Source organism: Brassica oleracea, chromosome C5, assembly GCF_000695525.1.
Source record: "Brassica oleracea var. oleracea cultivar TO1000 chromosome C5, BOL, whole genome shotgun sequence".
Lineage (NCBI taxonomy): Eukaryota > Viridiplantae > Streptophyta > Magnoliopsida > Brassicales > Brassicaceae > Brassica > Brassica oleracea.
In genome coordinates this window covers 33646315-33658826 of record NC_027752.1, presented here as the reverse complement: position 1 = coordinate 33658826, position 12512 = coordinate 33646315, and the positions used below count along the sequence as shown (strand labels likewise).

Here is a 12512-nt window from a genome sequence, read left to right as displayed (position 1 = left end):
ATAGAGTTGAAAAAAAAATCGAGTACTCGAGAACAACACTGTATAAAGTTGAAAAAATCACTTTATGGATTGAAACAATCAGGCCGAATGTGGTACAATAGTCTAAGTGAGTACTTAGTGAAAGAGGGATATAAGAATGATCCGTTCAGCCCTTGTATCTTTATAAAGAAATTCGGCCAGGGCTTTGTAATCATAGCAGTGTATGTTGATGATTTGAATATCCTAGGAACCTCTGGAGAGATTTCTCAAACAGTTGAATATCTTAAAAAAGAATTCGAGATGAAAAATCTAGGAAAAGCGAAATTTTGTTTGGGATTACAGCTTGAGTACATAAGAGATGGAATCCTTGTGCATCAAATGGCATATACACAAAAAATACTTAAGAGATTTAACATGGCCGAGTCTCACCCCTTATCTAACCCCATGGACGTGAGGTCTCTCGGCCTGGACACTGATCCATTCCGTCCTAAGATGGACGATGAAGATGTCCTTGGTCCCGAAGTGCCATATCTCAGTGCCATAGGAGCTTTGATGTATCTGGCTAGTCACACACGACCAGATATATGTTTTGCCGTGAATCTATTGTCTAGATTTAACTCTTGTCCAACCCAAAGGCACTGGGACGGGATTAAACATATTCTTCGTTACCTGCAGGGAACGAAAAACTTGGGTTTATTTTATACTAACCATAACACAGAAGGATTAGTTGGCTTTGCTGATGCAGGTTATCTCTCGGATCCTCACAGTGCTCGATCACAGACCGGCTACGTCTTTACTCATGGTGGTACGGCCATCTCATGGCGTTCCATGAAGCAGACAATCGAGGCCACTTCATCAAACTGTTTGGAAATCTTGGCTATTCACGAGGCCAGCCGCGAATCTGTGTGGTTACGGTCCATGACCAACCATATTCGAGTTGATTATGGGATGACCGAAGGCAATGACGCACCAACCGTGATGTATGAGGACAATGCAGCTTGCATTGCTCAGCTTAAGGATGGCTACATCAAAGGAGACCGGACGAAGCACATACTGCCTAAGTTCTTCTTCACGCACGAGCTTCAGAAAGCCGGCGAGGTCCAAGTCGTCCAAGTGCGTTCCAGTGACAACTCAGCCGACCTGTTCACCAAATCACTTCCTACCTACACGTTTAGGAAGCTCACGCATCAGATTGAGATGCGTAGACTGAAAGACCTTCAGTGATGTTCAGAACAGGGAGAGTAATACGTGTTGTACTCTTTTTCCTTCACCATGGTTTTGTCCCACTGGGTTTTCCTGATAAGGTTTTAATGAGACAACATCTAAAGCGTATTACAAACTCTGTATGGTTATGGCATCCAAGGGGGAGTGTTATAAATCATATTGTGGATGTCCATAACCGGTCCATACCTAGAGAGAGAGAGACGGCCGCGTCCTAGAGAGAGTGCCGGTGGCTAGAGAGAGACAAACCCTAGTTTCCCTTTTCTTTATTTGTACTCTTTGCATATTTGTATTTCTTTTTTCTAGTCTTTCCATTATTCTGCAAGTAATTCGACGGTGTAATTCTCTATATATAAATGACTCTTTATGTTTATGAATAAGATATAAACATCCAGATTATATTCTCTTATTTTACGACATTAATAAGTTTCCGAGCTCAAGATTATTATAAATAATTATCATCACGTCCTCCAACACGTTTGTTGAAACGAATCATAAATATTTTATGATTTCCTTTTGCACTTTTCGAGTGTCTGAAAACTCCCAAACGAAATTTATTCTTACACAAAACACACACACACAAGAAAGTGAAGAAATGGGACTGCAAATTATAATAGTGATGAGTCGAAAATAGTAATAGAAACAGTTTACAAGATGAGCCTGAAGACAAAGGTCGGACTGTGAAGATCAATGAAGTTGGAATGGTTGGGATTCAATTGTTGGAGATGTATATTTTCTCTGGGTTCTTCACTCACTCCACTCTGTGTTGCATACTCTAATGCCATCTCGTAATCCACCTGAAAACCATTGCAAGGATTCATCAAATACAAAAGTGATGAAGATGATGCAGTTATAACTTAAAATAAGAGTGATTGATGCAAACCTGTTCCACATGCTCAGCAAGCTTTTCTTTCAATGTTTCTTTTGTGATTATAAGTTTAGACACTTTCTCAAGCATAGCGGTTTCTTCCTCTTTGTAACGCTTTCTCTTTTTCGTATGTTCTTCAGTCATTTGTTTTAGGACCTCGTACACCGCTCCCGTTGCATCAGGGATGTACCTGCTCAAACTGCGTTTTCTCTCTTGTTGTTCGCGTGCTTGAAGTCTCTTGACTATTTTGGATTTCAGTTGGATGCAGCATTGTTGAATTGCAGACTTGTTGGAAGAAAAAAATGACAAATGTTAGCTTTAGCAAGCTGCAGCAGATGACGTCGAGAAGTCTGAGGTTACCTTGACTGCAGTAGCTATCTCACTGATGTCGTCTCCTATGTATTCTTTCCCTGTCCCTTTGAAAGGAATTTTTGTACTCACTATGCTCACAAATACTCCTATTTTATCTTGCGTTTGGTTAATCTTATAGCTATTCCAACTGCAAAAGTTATCAATTCCCCCCCATTAGTCAAAAAAAAAGTTGGAGAAAGATACCAAATCAAAAGAGATGTAGCTAGCAAACTTAGAAAGTCTTCTCACTTGATTCTCTTTAAGGCTGTTCTGGTCACAACATCACCTCCTTGTTCAAAAAGGAGAGGAATACGGTTTGCAAAACGGAATATGTTTATCCCCTGTCATTCCATTTCCAACAAAGTCCCCATATGAAAATAAAAGATAATATTGTGAGATCAAGATAAGTACTGAAGGAATAACGTCAAGAAGATCACTTTTATTTTCCAAGTCGAGAAACTCGATTCTATTTCTCATTATGTTTCTTCATGGTTTTATAAAAGAGAAACGGATGTCATCCATGCTAAATTTTACTTCACTTATGTGGTAACACGTAAAAGCAATATTTAACCGCTGGGAACTACTCTCTTTTGAGTTTGTTTGCAAGATTGGCTGCGAATGGATTACAAATGAATAAACAAAAGGAGGATATGACTTGCCTGTTTCACATCTCTTCCACCCACACTAACACCAGCTTCAACAATAAAAGGATGACCTTCAAAGACCTGAGCACTGAACATAGTTTCCAGGAAGGTGTCAACACTTTAAGAAACAAAGCCCAGGCTAACCACAAAAAACGTATAGGTAAAGCTTGACAGATGAGATTACTATAAGATAAACTATTATAGCACTCCATATTTAAATTCGGATGCACTGGCAGAAAATTGAGGGTTGAATTGACAACCTGCCTGAATGCGTTGCCACCATATCTGGATGCAGCTCCTTGATAATCCCTAGACGAAGATTGTATTCTCCTGCCGGGCTAAGACACTACAAGAAAAAAAAAACAGAGTATAATGAGAACTAACTTTTTGCAATAATCCAGATGCTCTACCAAATTAAACTTTTAAAAGAGCCTCAAGAGAGACATAGGAATAATGAAACAGTTCCCAATGTACAGTTAAGAGAAAGCAGATGCTTACATCACCACTAGGGTCGTCGAATTTAGCTTGGCGGAATAACTGATGTATGCGCACCATTTGCTGAGATGTCACAGACTTGACAGCCATGCCAGGGCTGAAATCGGGTCCCATTTCCCCTGAAAGAAAAAAAAAAGTGATTGCTTTGACTCGAGGGATATTATAGATGGTTTTCTTTATATTATATCGACATTCAAACTTATATAACAAAAGAGATCGGTGTCATACTTACCAATTAATCGCGCTGCAAGTTTTTTGTTAATATTCACAAATTCATTCTGAAGAAACTGCAGAAGGGTCTTTTTGGAAGTGTCTGTAACAAGGCGCTTGATAAGCAGCAAGTCAACTGACGAAGGATGGTGCTTTGTCTCGATAGGAATTGGGGGCATCACATCCGTTCTTCGAGTAAATTTTACAGTGACATTTTTCCTATATTATATTAAAAAAAAAAATTGAACAACTTAATAATGCTGCATGTGAACAGATATATATATATGTGTGACAGGGCAGCAAGAAGAGAGAGAGACAGATATCATACTCGGGTGTTTCTGAAATAAATCTAAATAGAAACTGGGCATAAGGAGTGATAACAGCCATTTGGCGCATGTAGTGCAAGATCTTTGACTGGAAAAGAAAAAATAAAACGTGTTAGACATTTGTGCACACAAAAATATCTAAAGAAATAAGGTACAGCAAAAGGATCATCAAAACTACTTACTCTGTATGTTGTCCAGTTTCCCTCAATTACCACCTGTATTTCGGCCCCATGCCATTTCTCTTTGTTGGCCTTCTTCTCGTGTAGATGAATGTGAGGGATGTTCCTGCAAGTTAACCATTTAAAGATCATTCTTTGACGCTGAGCTAAATGATGACTTTCTTAAAAGATTCGAAACAGTCAAATGATACACAGATAATCATGAGAATACGTCGACTATTCAAAGGATTCATGGCTATTATTGTCACATGCAGAAACATAAACAGTTAGGTAGATAGCTTCCGAGAAGCTGTTCATGTATTCAAGGGGTACCTGTGAATATCAATATCCAATCTGCAGAACGTAACATAGTTTTGGCTCTTCATAGATGAAGATATCTCTATGGGGAGGCCTGTACTCATTTTGGACCAAATTAAAGCCTGCACGCCAGGAGAAAACAGAGAAAATAGAAGAGTTAAACAGGTTCTCTAGGAAAACTTTAGATATGAAGGGTAACATTCCATATTTAATGCATACACTCTCCACGTAAAGAATAAATTCACCTCAGAATCTCATGCAGTAGTACAAGGCCAAGCACAGATATTAAACATGCTATATAAGAAATCAAAAGAAGCAAACAGTACCATCTTTGCCCCTAAACCAAACTTTCCACGAGTTTGCTTCAGTCCATACTTGGTCCCAGACAGAACTGTAAGAAGAACAAATATTAGATCTAGCCTCGGGACAAAAGCTTTTTATAAGGTTGATACGCCAGGCTAAATTAATAGGGGAAGTGAGGGTGGTCATTAGCTATTTACCTCTGCCAAACATATTCGGGATGTCATCGTGTGGCATCCCCTTACCATTATCCTACATTATGATCAACTCAAGTCAGATCTAAAAAAAACAGGCAAAAGAACATATTTAGATTCTGCAGGTGTATATGGCTGTCACTGTTACTAACCCTTGAAACTCAAATTGCTCACACCAATTTCTGTAGAATTAAAACAAAGATTATTCAAAATACTCACCTTACATGTAACCTTGTAATAGGATGCTTCCCCACGGGCCTTTAAAACCTTAGAGACTCCAGGCTCTTTGTTTTTCTTTCCTGAAGCCAAATTTTTGGCTTGTATCTCGCTGGCACGAGCTTCCTTTACTAACCTTTTCTACAAAGCAGGAAATAACTACCAAAAATCAGAATTGTTAACAATCCAGAAGATTGCAGAAGAGTGAAACAAAAGCTGCTTTAACCACCAGACAGAGTGAGATAATTAAGAGAGAGAGAGAGTTGGAGGCACCTCACGGGCCTTGTCAGTCTCATAGTCATCATAGAGCTTGGTGTCAACACGTTCCCGATCAATGAGACCAATCATGGAATTGAACTTAGATTTTCCAATCTCTTCGCTTTCAAAAGAGAACAAGACAGTCAATGAAAGGAAGAAAGATATAGATTTTACATATCCTGATAGATGGGTAAATGAAGGGAAGACAACGTACATAGTAACTTCAACCTCAGGGAGCTCAGAGATGGACTCAGAAGAATCAAGAGCATTTTCAACAAGCTCTCTCACTGTAGTGTACAGCGACTTCCCTGGCTGAAAAATATCAAAACCCAATTTGAAACTAATCGGCCATTAAGGTTCCATTGTTTTTGAATTGAAACAAAGGACTCGGAACTCACATTATCGAATCCAGCAATGTTCTTGTTCTCGGCGAAAAACTCAGCTGGAGATTCTGCAAAATTCAAAAGATATTACTTTTAATTCAGCTCAATTAACACTCTGGAATGCGAAGGTAAAGTAGTAGCATTACTCTGCTTGAGAGTGCTCTCTTTACTGTTCTTAGAGGTCTTGGAGCTTCCCTTCTTCGTTTCAGCTGGACTATCACCTCCCGCCATCGAGAAAGATTGAACCAACCAAAAAAAAATTAGAAAAAGAAAGAAAATAAAAAAATCGGATCAATCGAGTACAAGACTAGATCCGATCCCCCAAATTCGAAGCAGGGATATCTAGGGTTGGTTATATGAAAGGAGGGAAGTTCGGGAAATCGATAAGAGAGAGGTTGATTCTAGGGGTAAACCTGTAATTTATACGATGAAGTTATTCGATTCAGTGAGCGTTTGCGATTGGATTCGATAAGCAAAGCGGTTACGATACATATGGCGTTTGCGGTTGAGTAAGCAGCAACTGTAATTTGTCCTTTTATTTGTTTGCTTGGATCAGATTCAAAAATCTTAAACAGAGAAAAAAAAAAAAAACGAAAATGGCGAATCCTTCACCACCTGGAATTGCTATTCTCGGAGCTGGGATCTTCGTCAAGACGCAGTACATTCCTCGGTTAGCTGAGATCTCCGATCTCGTCAACCTCAAAGCCATTTGGAGCCGTTCTGAGGTAACTATTCTCCTTCTTTCAGTTTTGAAAGCGTGGGCTATATAGATCACTGCGCGTGATATGGGAGATGATTTTAATAGTCGATCTGTAGCTTATGTAACAGTTACCAATACACCATTAGGCTTGCTTCCTTATCATCTTTGTGTTGAAGGAATCTGCGAAAGGAGCTGTGGAGGTAGCACGAAAGCATTTTCCTGGAGTGGAGTGCAAATGGGGAGATGAAGGTCTGAATGAGATCATTCAAGACACTTCCATACTTGGTGTTGCTGTTGTCATTGCTGGCCAAACCCAGGTATATCCTTTAATCATACAGTTGAAACATTACCAACCAATTTTGCCTACGTTTTTTTCTTTACAAACACAAGTTGAGTGAACTCAAAATCTTATGATTTTTAGGTTGAAATGTCGCTAAAGATGCTCAAGGCAGGAAAGCACGTCCTTCAAGGTGACTTTTCCACTTCTTTAATCCGAAAAGAATGCATCTTTAGCTGCCTTTGATTGCTCTAACATGGATGATCCGCCTTCTGCTACTATTGTTACTTTTGTGAATGAAATTTTGCAAGTTTTTGCCATCTTGACTTCTTCTTGCCTTTGCTAAACATGGGAATAATTTGCTTTTATGAAACTATGTTATTGCTCCTTGCAAATGTGTCCCACCTTAAAACACTAAAGATTTTTCTTCTTTCTTCGTGTGTATGTTGCTGTCCGGATTGGTTTGCAGAGAAGCCAGCTGCTGCTTGTAAGTTGATGATCACTGCTCTTGTTTAAACCAGCTTGTCATCTTGTTTAAGTTTCATCCATCCTTATTACATGAGAGATTACTCTGTCCCAGAGTCATTTTCTGACTGTGAAGTCTAGACGATATGCTTTCTCCCTTGTGCTTTAACACCGTTTTTTGTTGCAGCAATCGGTGAGATTGAAACTGCAATGACAAGCTATAAAAATATTTCTACTGATTCCCCATGCCGTCCAATCTGGGCTGTGGCTGAAAATTATCGTTTTGAACCAGCTTTTGTTGAGGTAAATGCTACTTAGTGTCTTCCTGGCACTTCCGGTTGAGCAACTAACATTAGATCTCATGATTTGACTTTTTTGGCAGTTGAAGAAACTAGTGGAAGAAATTGGGGATATGATGAACGTCCAACTTATTATCGAGGGATCAATGAACAGTTCCAATCCTTACTTCTCAAGCTCCTGGAGACGAAACTTGGACGTACGTAATGCTTTCTGTTTTTGCCACAATCTTTTTCTATCAGGCTCTGTTGCATCTCCCTAACACGCTGCTTACTTAAATTGTAACTTAAGAATTTTATGGCTCCAAATGCTATCATCCTGCCAGAATCATTTTGCTTTACACTGACAATTATATCAATCACACACATATATATATATATATATCCCGACGAAGCTGTGTGTTATTTTGTTAATATTTAACTGTCCGCTCTTCATATGCAGGGTGGTTTCATCTTGGATATGGGTGTGCACTACATTGCAGGGTTAAGAATGGTACCGTACAACTTCATTAACTAATAAATACGCTTTTCCGAATATCCCGCTTTTGGGCCAAAATTTTGATGTATTGGTTTGTGATGAACAGCTTGTTGGATGTGAGGTAACATCAGTCTCAGCCACCACCTCACATGTTGATAAGACTTTACCTGCACCAGACAACATTACATCAAACTTGTAAGTTTAGATACATCAACCCATGTTTTCTTAGCACACTAATTTCACATGAATACCTCTAATCCAGGACGTTTCTTTTCTCTGCAGTCAGCTAGAGAACGGATGCTCTGGAGTCTTTGTGATGGTTGTCTCTTCAAGGTCTCCAAAGGCATGTAGTAAGACTTAGATGTTCTGCTTTCCACAACGCTTTAGCCTAAGAACCATAGTTTTTTTTCTCACAGAAAATTCTGTGTTTTAGATATTATGGAGAGTCGTAGGATTAAAGGGCACTGTTCAACTTGAGCGTGGAGTTCAAGATGGCCGACATGGTTACATGGTTTGTATACTCTTAACATATGATCAACTGAAGTATATCCATATTTTGCTCGAAACTAAACTAAAATGACTATGATCTTCTGAGCTTTTCAGGCCACAGTTTACGGGGAAGGAGGGACATCGAGGACCATCTTTTACCCGTTCAGTGGAGTGACTGAAGAGCTAAAAGCATTCTTCAGGGACATTTCAGGAACTTCAAAGGTAATCCTCGAATCTTATCCCTTGGAAATGTAAAGCAGGAACTCAAACCCTTGGTGGTCTGTTATCTAAACTGTCCTAATGTGTCCTGACGCATTTGCTGCAGGAGCAAGAGCCTCGTCTATCATACGTGGAAGGTGCTCGGGACGTTGCTGTTCTTGAAGCAATGCTTGAATCTGGTGCAAGGAACGGAGCTGTTATTCCCGTTAAAAAGTTCTAGCTTTGAAGCTCGGACAAGTATTGTGAAGACATCAAGAACCACCAGAGAAGCATTGTCTGAATAAAGTTTCATGGGGATTCAAATTCAAACCGAAACTATTTTGTAACCAATCCTTTAATATCCCGATCATTATTATGCACTGAAGCTTACTAAATAACTACACGACGCATTGATGAAATTAATTTTCATGGGAATTCAAAGCAATCCTTTTATTATCCGAGCACTATTATGCACTCTAGGTTTGCTGTTCTAAAGCTTATTAAATAATTACAAGAAGAATTTCAAAAGCCTATAACACATCATCCAAGTTAAAGCATCAAAAGTACGTGAATAAATTAGAAACAAACAAAAAAGCAATACAAGGATAGGCCTGAGATGGTTTCAGCTCAAAGCATGTGCTCAAATCCTCCACCTTGATGTGATGGGACTCGACCAACTCCAACATTGTGAACCAGCTGTTGCAGCCACCTCCTCGCGATTTGATCCTCCTGAAAACAAGCACAACTCCAAGTTTCAACTAAGCTGCCATGTCTTACACGAACAAGTTCAAAACCCCGAGTCACTGTATGAAAAATGACTTACGCGAAGACAATTGCTGAAGGTTCCATCTCGCAGCGAGTCAGGGAGACAGCTTCCGAGTGCAGCACACGCCCTAAGTAACACACAAGTGACAAACCTCAAGCATTAGAAAAAAATGTGCACCCATCTCTGAGGAAGTTTGTTATGAGCAAAACAAACCTAGGGTTGTCTGATAAACGGAGGTAACAACGGATGATATGCTTCAAAAGACGTGGAGAAGGCTGCTCAACAAGTGACTGAACCATGTTTCCCAACACTCGACCAACAGCGAAAAAACGCTCTGCTGTTGTGCAGATGTAATCCATCCCCACATCATCCAACAAGATCTTCTGAACTATGAATGTGGCAACCTAACATTATCACAGCAAGTTGATTCGTAAAAAAGTCATTAATCCACAATATTATGGTAGGTTAAATAAAAGGCTTACAGTTTTCGACAGCTCGCTCCCCATCTCCATGGTGCGGAGGCACAGAGGAATAATTTCGGTTGATAGAAGGAAGCTAATGACCTCTGTATCATCAACCTGGTGAAAGAATGATGTCAATGATCTTTCTTATTTCATACACTAACTAGCTAAAAGACTACTATTTACACAAATTTTTAGTCCTTCACCTTCAGCAAGAGTATGCTGGGGAACCTCAAAATAGAAGGGGGAAACAAGCTACAGTAGAGGGACGGGATGGTTTACCTTAACAAGAGCACCAATGACACCTAAGCTAGTAAGGCGCAAGTACTCGAAAGGTCTTGACTTACTCGTTGTGTTCAGGAAGGGGTAAAGGTACAACGGAATGTGAGCTGTGCATAAGAAACAAACAAGACATAACAACCAATTCATCAGATAAAATAAACTGAAATCATAAAGGAAATATAAAATAAACAGATAACCTACCACAGATAGCATTAAATAGACAAGATGATACGATAACACAATATTATTTGTATAGCCCAAATAAAAGAACACGAACATTACCCTTCAAAAATAACATCCTTGTGTCGGAATGAGAGGCTACGCACTGCAGTGTAAGAAAACAAGAAATAAGTGTGTCAGGAATCTGTTAGGCAAAAGACATGAACATCAAACCAAACATGCTAAAGAGTAAAACAGAAATCTCCATGTGAAAAACCTGAAGAAGGGCGAGTGAGTTGCAGACACGGTTGGACTGAGCAGGAGTCAGATTAGGAGGAGCAAGAACAGAGTAGATTGACACTATCTCCTGCGAGCAAACAGAAGAAACTAGTCAAATGAAATAGCATTTTGCTTAGGTATCTTTCACTTGGATAGAAAAGAATCCTTTTTGCAATCCGTAGACTCGTCAGTTTCTAAAAAAAGAAATATCATAAAGTTTGTAGATTGAAGTGATTACCTGCAACAAGGCAGCAATGGTACCAAAAGAGTTCCACAAGAGAGGCGCCAAATCCTGAAACAGTTCTCTTTTCTACAAAAGGAACGACAACAACTAATTCAGACACTGAGATTGTCAAAAGCACATCATCGAAACCCTAGCTCTTGTTTCTTGGATCAGAGTTCAGACCAAAACAAAAACGACAGCCAGTTATAGATTAGGAGGAGAACCTTGGAAAGCTCGAGGAGAGCATTCTCTCTGAGTTCAGGATTGCTGAGATCGAGAACCAACTGCTCCGCGGAGGCCAAGTTTCGATCTTTGTTCGCCGGAGCTCCGACCGACGTGCTGGGACCGCCGAAAGGTGTGCCCATGGAGAGAGATGGAGGTAGATTCGCCATTCTTCCACCAGATTCGATTATCTGTCTCTCGCTTTCTCGTAGGTTTACTTGCACCTTTCCTCCTTTCTCTCGAGTTTGAAGAGTTCGGTTTCTCCTCTGTTCTGTTCTGTTCTGTGTGTATTTCTGGAAATGACAATTAGGACCTTGTTCTTTCTTCCTTTTTTTAGTCTTTCTTTTTTCTTGTTTTTCCCAAGCAATCCCGTGATCTTTTTTCTTCTTCTTTGGAGTAATTTAAATTTGTTGTGAATTAGATGAGATAAAGAAATATTTATGTATATTTATAAGTGTTTATATACTAGTATATTATTCTTTAAGTGTTTGGAAAGTAACGAAAGAAATGTGAGATAATGAGCACACATGACTTTGATCTTGGTGCATAGTCTCCGCGCAAGCGTGGAGTCGGCTACATTATAGGTGTATTGTATAGTTTTGTTTACGAAATTTTATTGTTTTTTATCTGTAATGTGATTGATGGGACTTTGGATATTACATAGGTTGATGAGTTTGATATAAGAATGAACGACGAAGTCATATGTTGATATTTTTATATTTTATATGTTCAAAGTTGAGGGTGATGGAACTTGTTAGTGTTTACTTAGGTAGTTGTTTGTATATAAATCAAATAGTGCATGGAAAAAGATAATAAATTTGGATTTAAAATGTTAGGGTTTCAAAATAACTGGTCCTTGAATCTGTGGTTTAGTCTAATACTGAAAAAATTGTTAGGATTTCAACTCCTTTTTTTTCTATGTCGGGAATGTGGGCACTAATTTCCTGATTCATGTAGGTAAAATTGTTTCTTATTTTGTGAGATTGAAAAGCGTAGATTGATTTTAAGCATGATTGATGAGAGGTTTACTTGCATCAGCTTCGTCTGCCGTGGGTATTGAGTTTCGTCGGTGCCAGATGTTAGACATGCAAGAGAGAAGATCTGAATATGTTAATTTCGTGTTTTGTTTTTTCTTCTCTCGTGTTTTGTGGGTTCCACTCTTTGCTCAGGCTGTACAAAAGATGAAGTCTGGCTAGGCCGTCTCACTTCTCTGAAGTATTCCCTTGATTAACCTCCCACCAACATCTATCTTCTGATCCTGTCTTGAAGTCGAGGAGCTTCCAGAAAAATTAGCTT

General features: G+C 39.2%; 3 protein-coding genes across 3 annotated transcripts; 1 reads left to right on the top strand and 2 right to left on the bottom strand.

Moving 5' to 3' along the window:
- Positions 1–1730: 1730 nt before the first annotated feature.
- Positions 1731–6300, bottom strand: LOC106343197 (DNA topoisomerase 6 subunit B). Its single transcript, XM_013782348.1, has 18 exons — positions 6068–6300; positions 5937–5989; positions 5753–5850; positions 5554–5659; positions 5284–5421; positions 5071–5122; positions 4897–4961; positions 4586–4692; positions 4277–4379; positions 4097–4182; positions 3791–3987; positions 3562–3677; positions 3324–3409; positions 3079–3151; positions 2669–2760; positions 2429–2567; positions 2084–2353; positions 1731–1997 (listed from the first exon to the last, which is right to left on the bottom strand). Exons 1-18 carry the CDS (start codon positions 6150–6152, stop codon positions 1848–1850), a joined length of 2016 nt encoding a protein of 671 aa, XP_013637802.1. The 5' UTR covers positions 6153–6300; the 3' UTR covers positions 1731–1847.
- Positions 6301–6486: 186 nt separating this feature from the next.
- Positions 6487–9259, top strand: LOC106296067 (uncharacterized protein YMR315W). The gene is made up of 12 exons (XM_013732117.1): positions 6487–6646; positions 6798–6938; positions 7043–7091; positions 7368–7385; positions 7551–7666; positions 7746–7859; positions 8102–8152; positions 8244–8332; positions 8420–8480; positions 8571–8648; positions 8741–8848; positions 8952–9259. Exons 1-12 carry the CDS (start codon positions 6518–6520, stop codon positions 9063–9065), a joined length of 1068 nt encoding a protein of 355 aa, XP_013587571.1. The 5' UTR covers positions 6487–6517; the 3' UTR covers positions 9066–9259.
- Positions 9239–11530, bottom strand: LOC106296068 (cell differentiation protein RCD1 homolog). The gene is made up of 9 exons (XM_013732118.1): positions 11219–11530; positions 11010–11081; positions 10770–10859; positions 10616–10658; positions 10334–10440; positions 10073–10168; positions 9804–9994; positions 9648–9717; positions 9239–9553 (listed from the first exon to the last, which is right to left on the bottom strand). The coding sequence occupies exons 1-9, from the start codon at positions 11384–11386 to the stop codon at positions 9452–9454; spliced, it is 939 nt and encodes a 312-aa protein (XP_013587572.1). The 5' UTR covers positions 11387–11530; the 3' UTR covers positions 9239–9451.
- Positions 11531–12512: the final 982 nt, after the last annotated feature.

Excerpts from the sequence above, each read along its gene's own strand:
- LOC106296067 (XM_013732117.1), top strand. The coding sequence starts at position 6,518 with ATGGCGAATCCTTCACCACCTGGAATTGCTATTCTCGGAGCTGGGATC. Across the intron at positions 8,481-8,570 it reads TCTCTTCAAGGTCTCCAAAG|ATATTATGGAGAGTCGTAGG; the intron begins GCATGTAGTAAG and ends TCTGTGTTTTAG. Across the intron at positions 8,649-8,740 it reads ATGGCCGACATGGTTACATG|GCCACAGTTTACGGGGAAGG; the intron begins GTTTGTATACTC and ends TGAGCTTTTCAG.
- LOC106296068 (XM_013732118.1), bottom strand. The coding sequence starts at position 11,386 with ATGGCGAATCTACCTCCATCTCTCTCCATGGGCACACCTTTCGGCGGT. Across the intron at positions 10,860-11,009 it reads CCATTGCTGCCTTGTTGCAG|GAGATAGTGTCAATCTACTC; the intron begins GTAATCACTTCA and ends GTTTGCTCGCAG. Across the intron at positions 9,554-9,647 it reads CCTTCAGCAATTGTCTTCGC|GAGGATCAAATCGCGAGGAG; the intron begins GTAAGTCATTTT and ends GCTTGTTTTCAG.
- LOC106343197 (XM_013782348.1), bottom strand. The coding sequence starts at position 6,152 with ATGGCGGGAGGTGATAGTCCAGCTGAAACGAAGAAGGGAAGCTCCAAG. Across the intron at positions 4,380-4,585 it reads TTGGATATTGATATTCACAG|GAACATCCCTCACATTCATC; the intron begins GTACCCCTTGAA and ends GTTAACTTGCAG. Across the intron at positions 2,354-2,428 it reads AGATAGCTACTGCAGTCAAG|TCTGCAATTCAACAATGCTG; the intron begins GTAACCTCAGAC and ends TCTTCCAACAAG.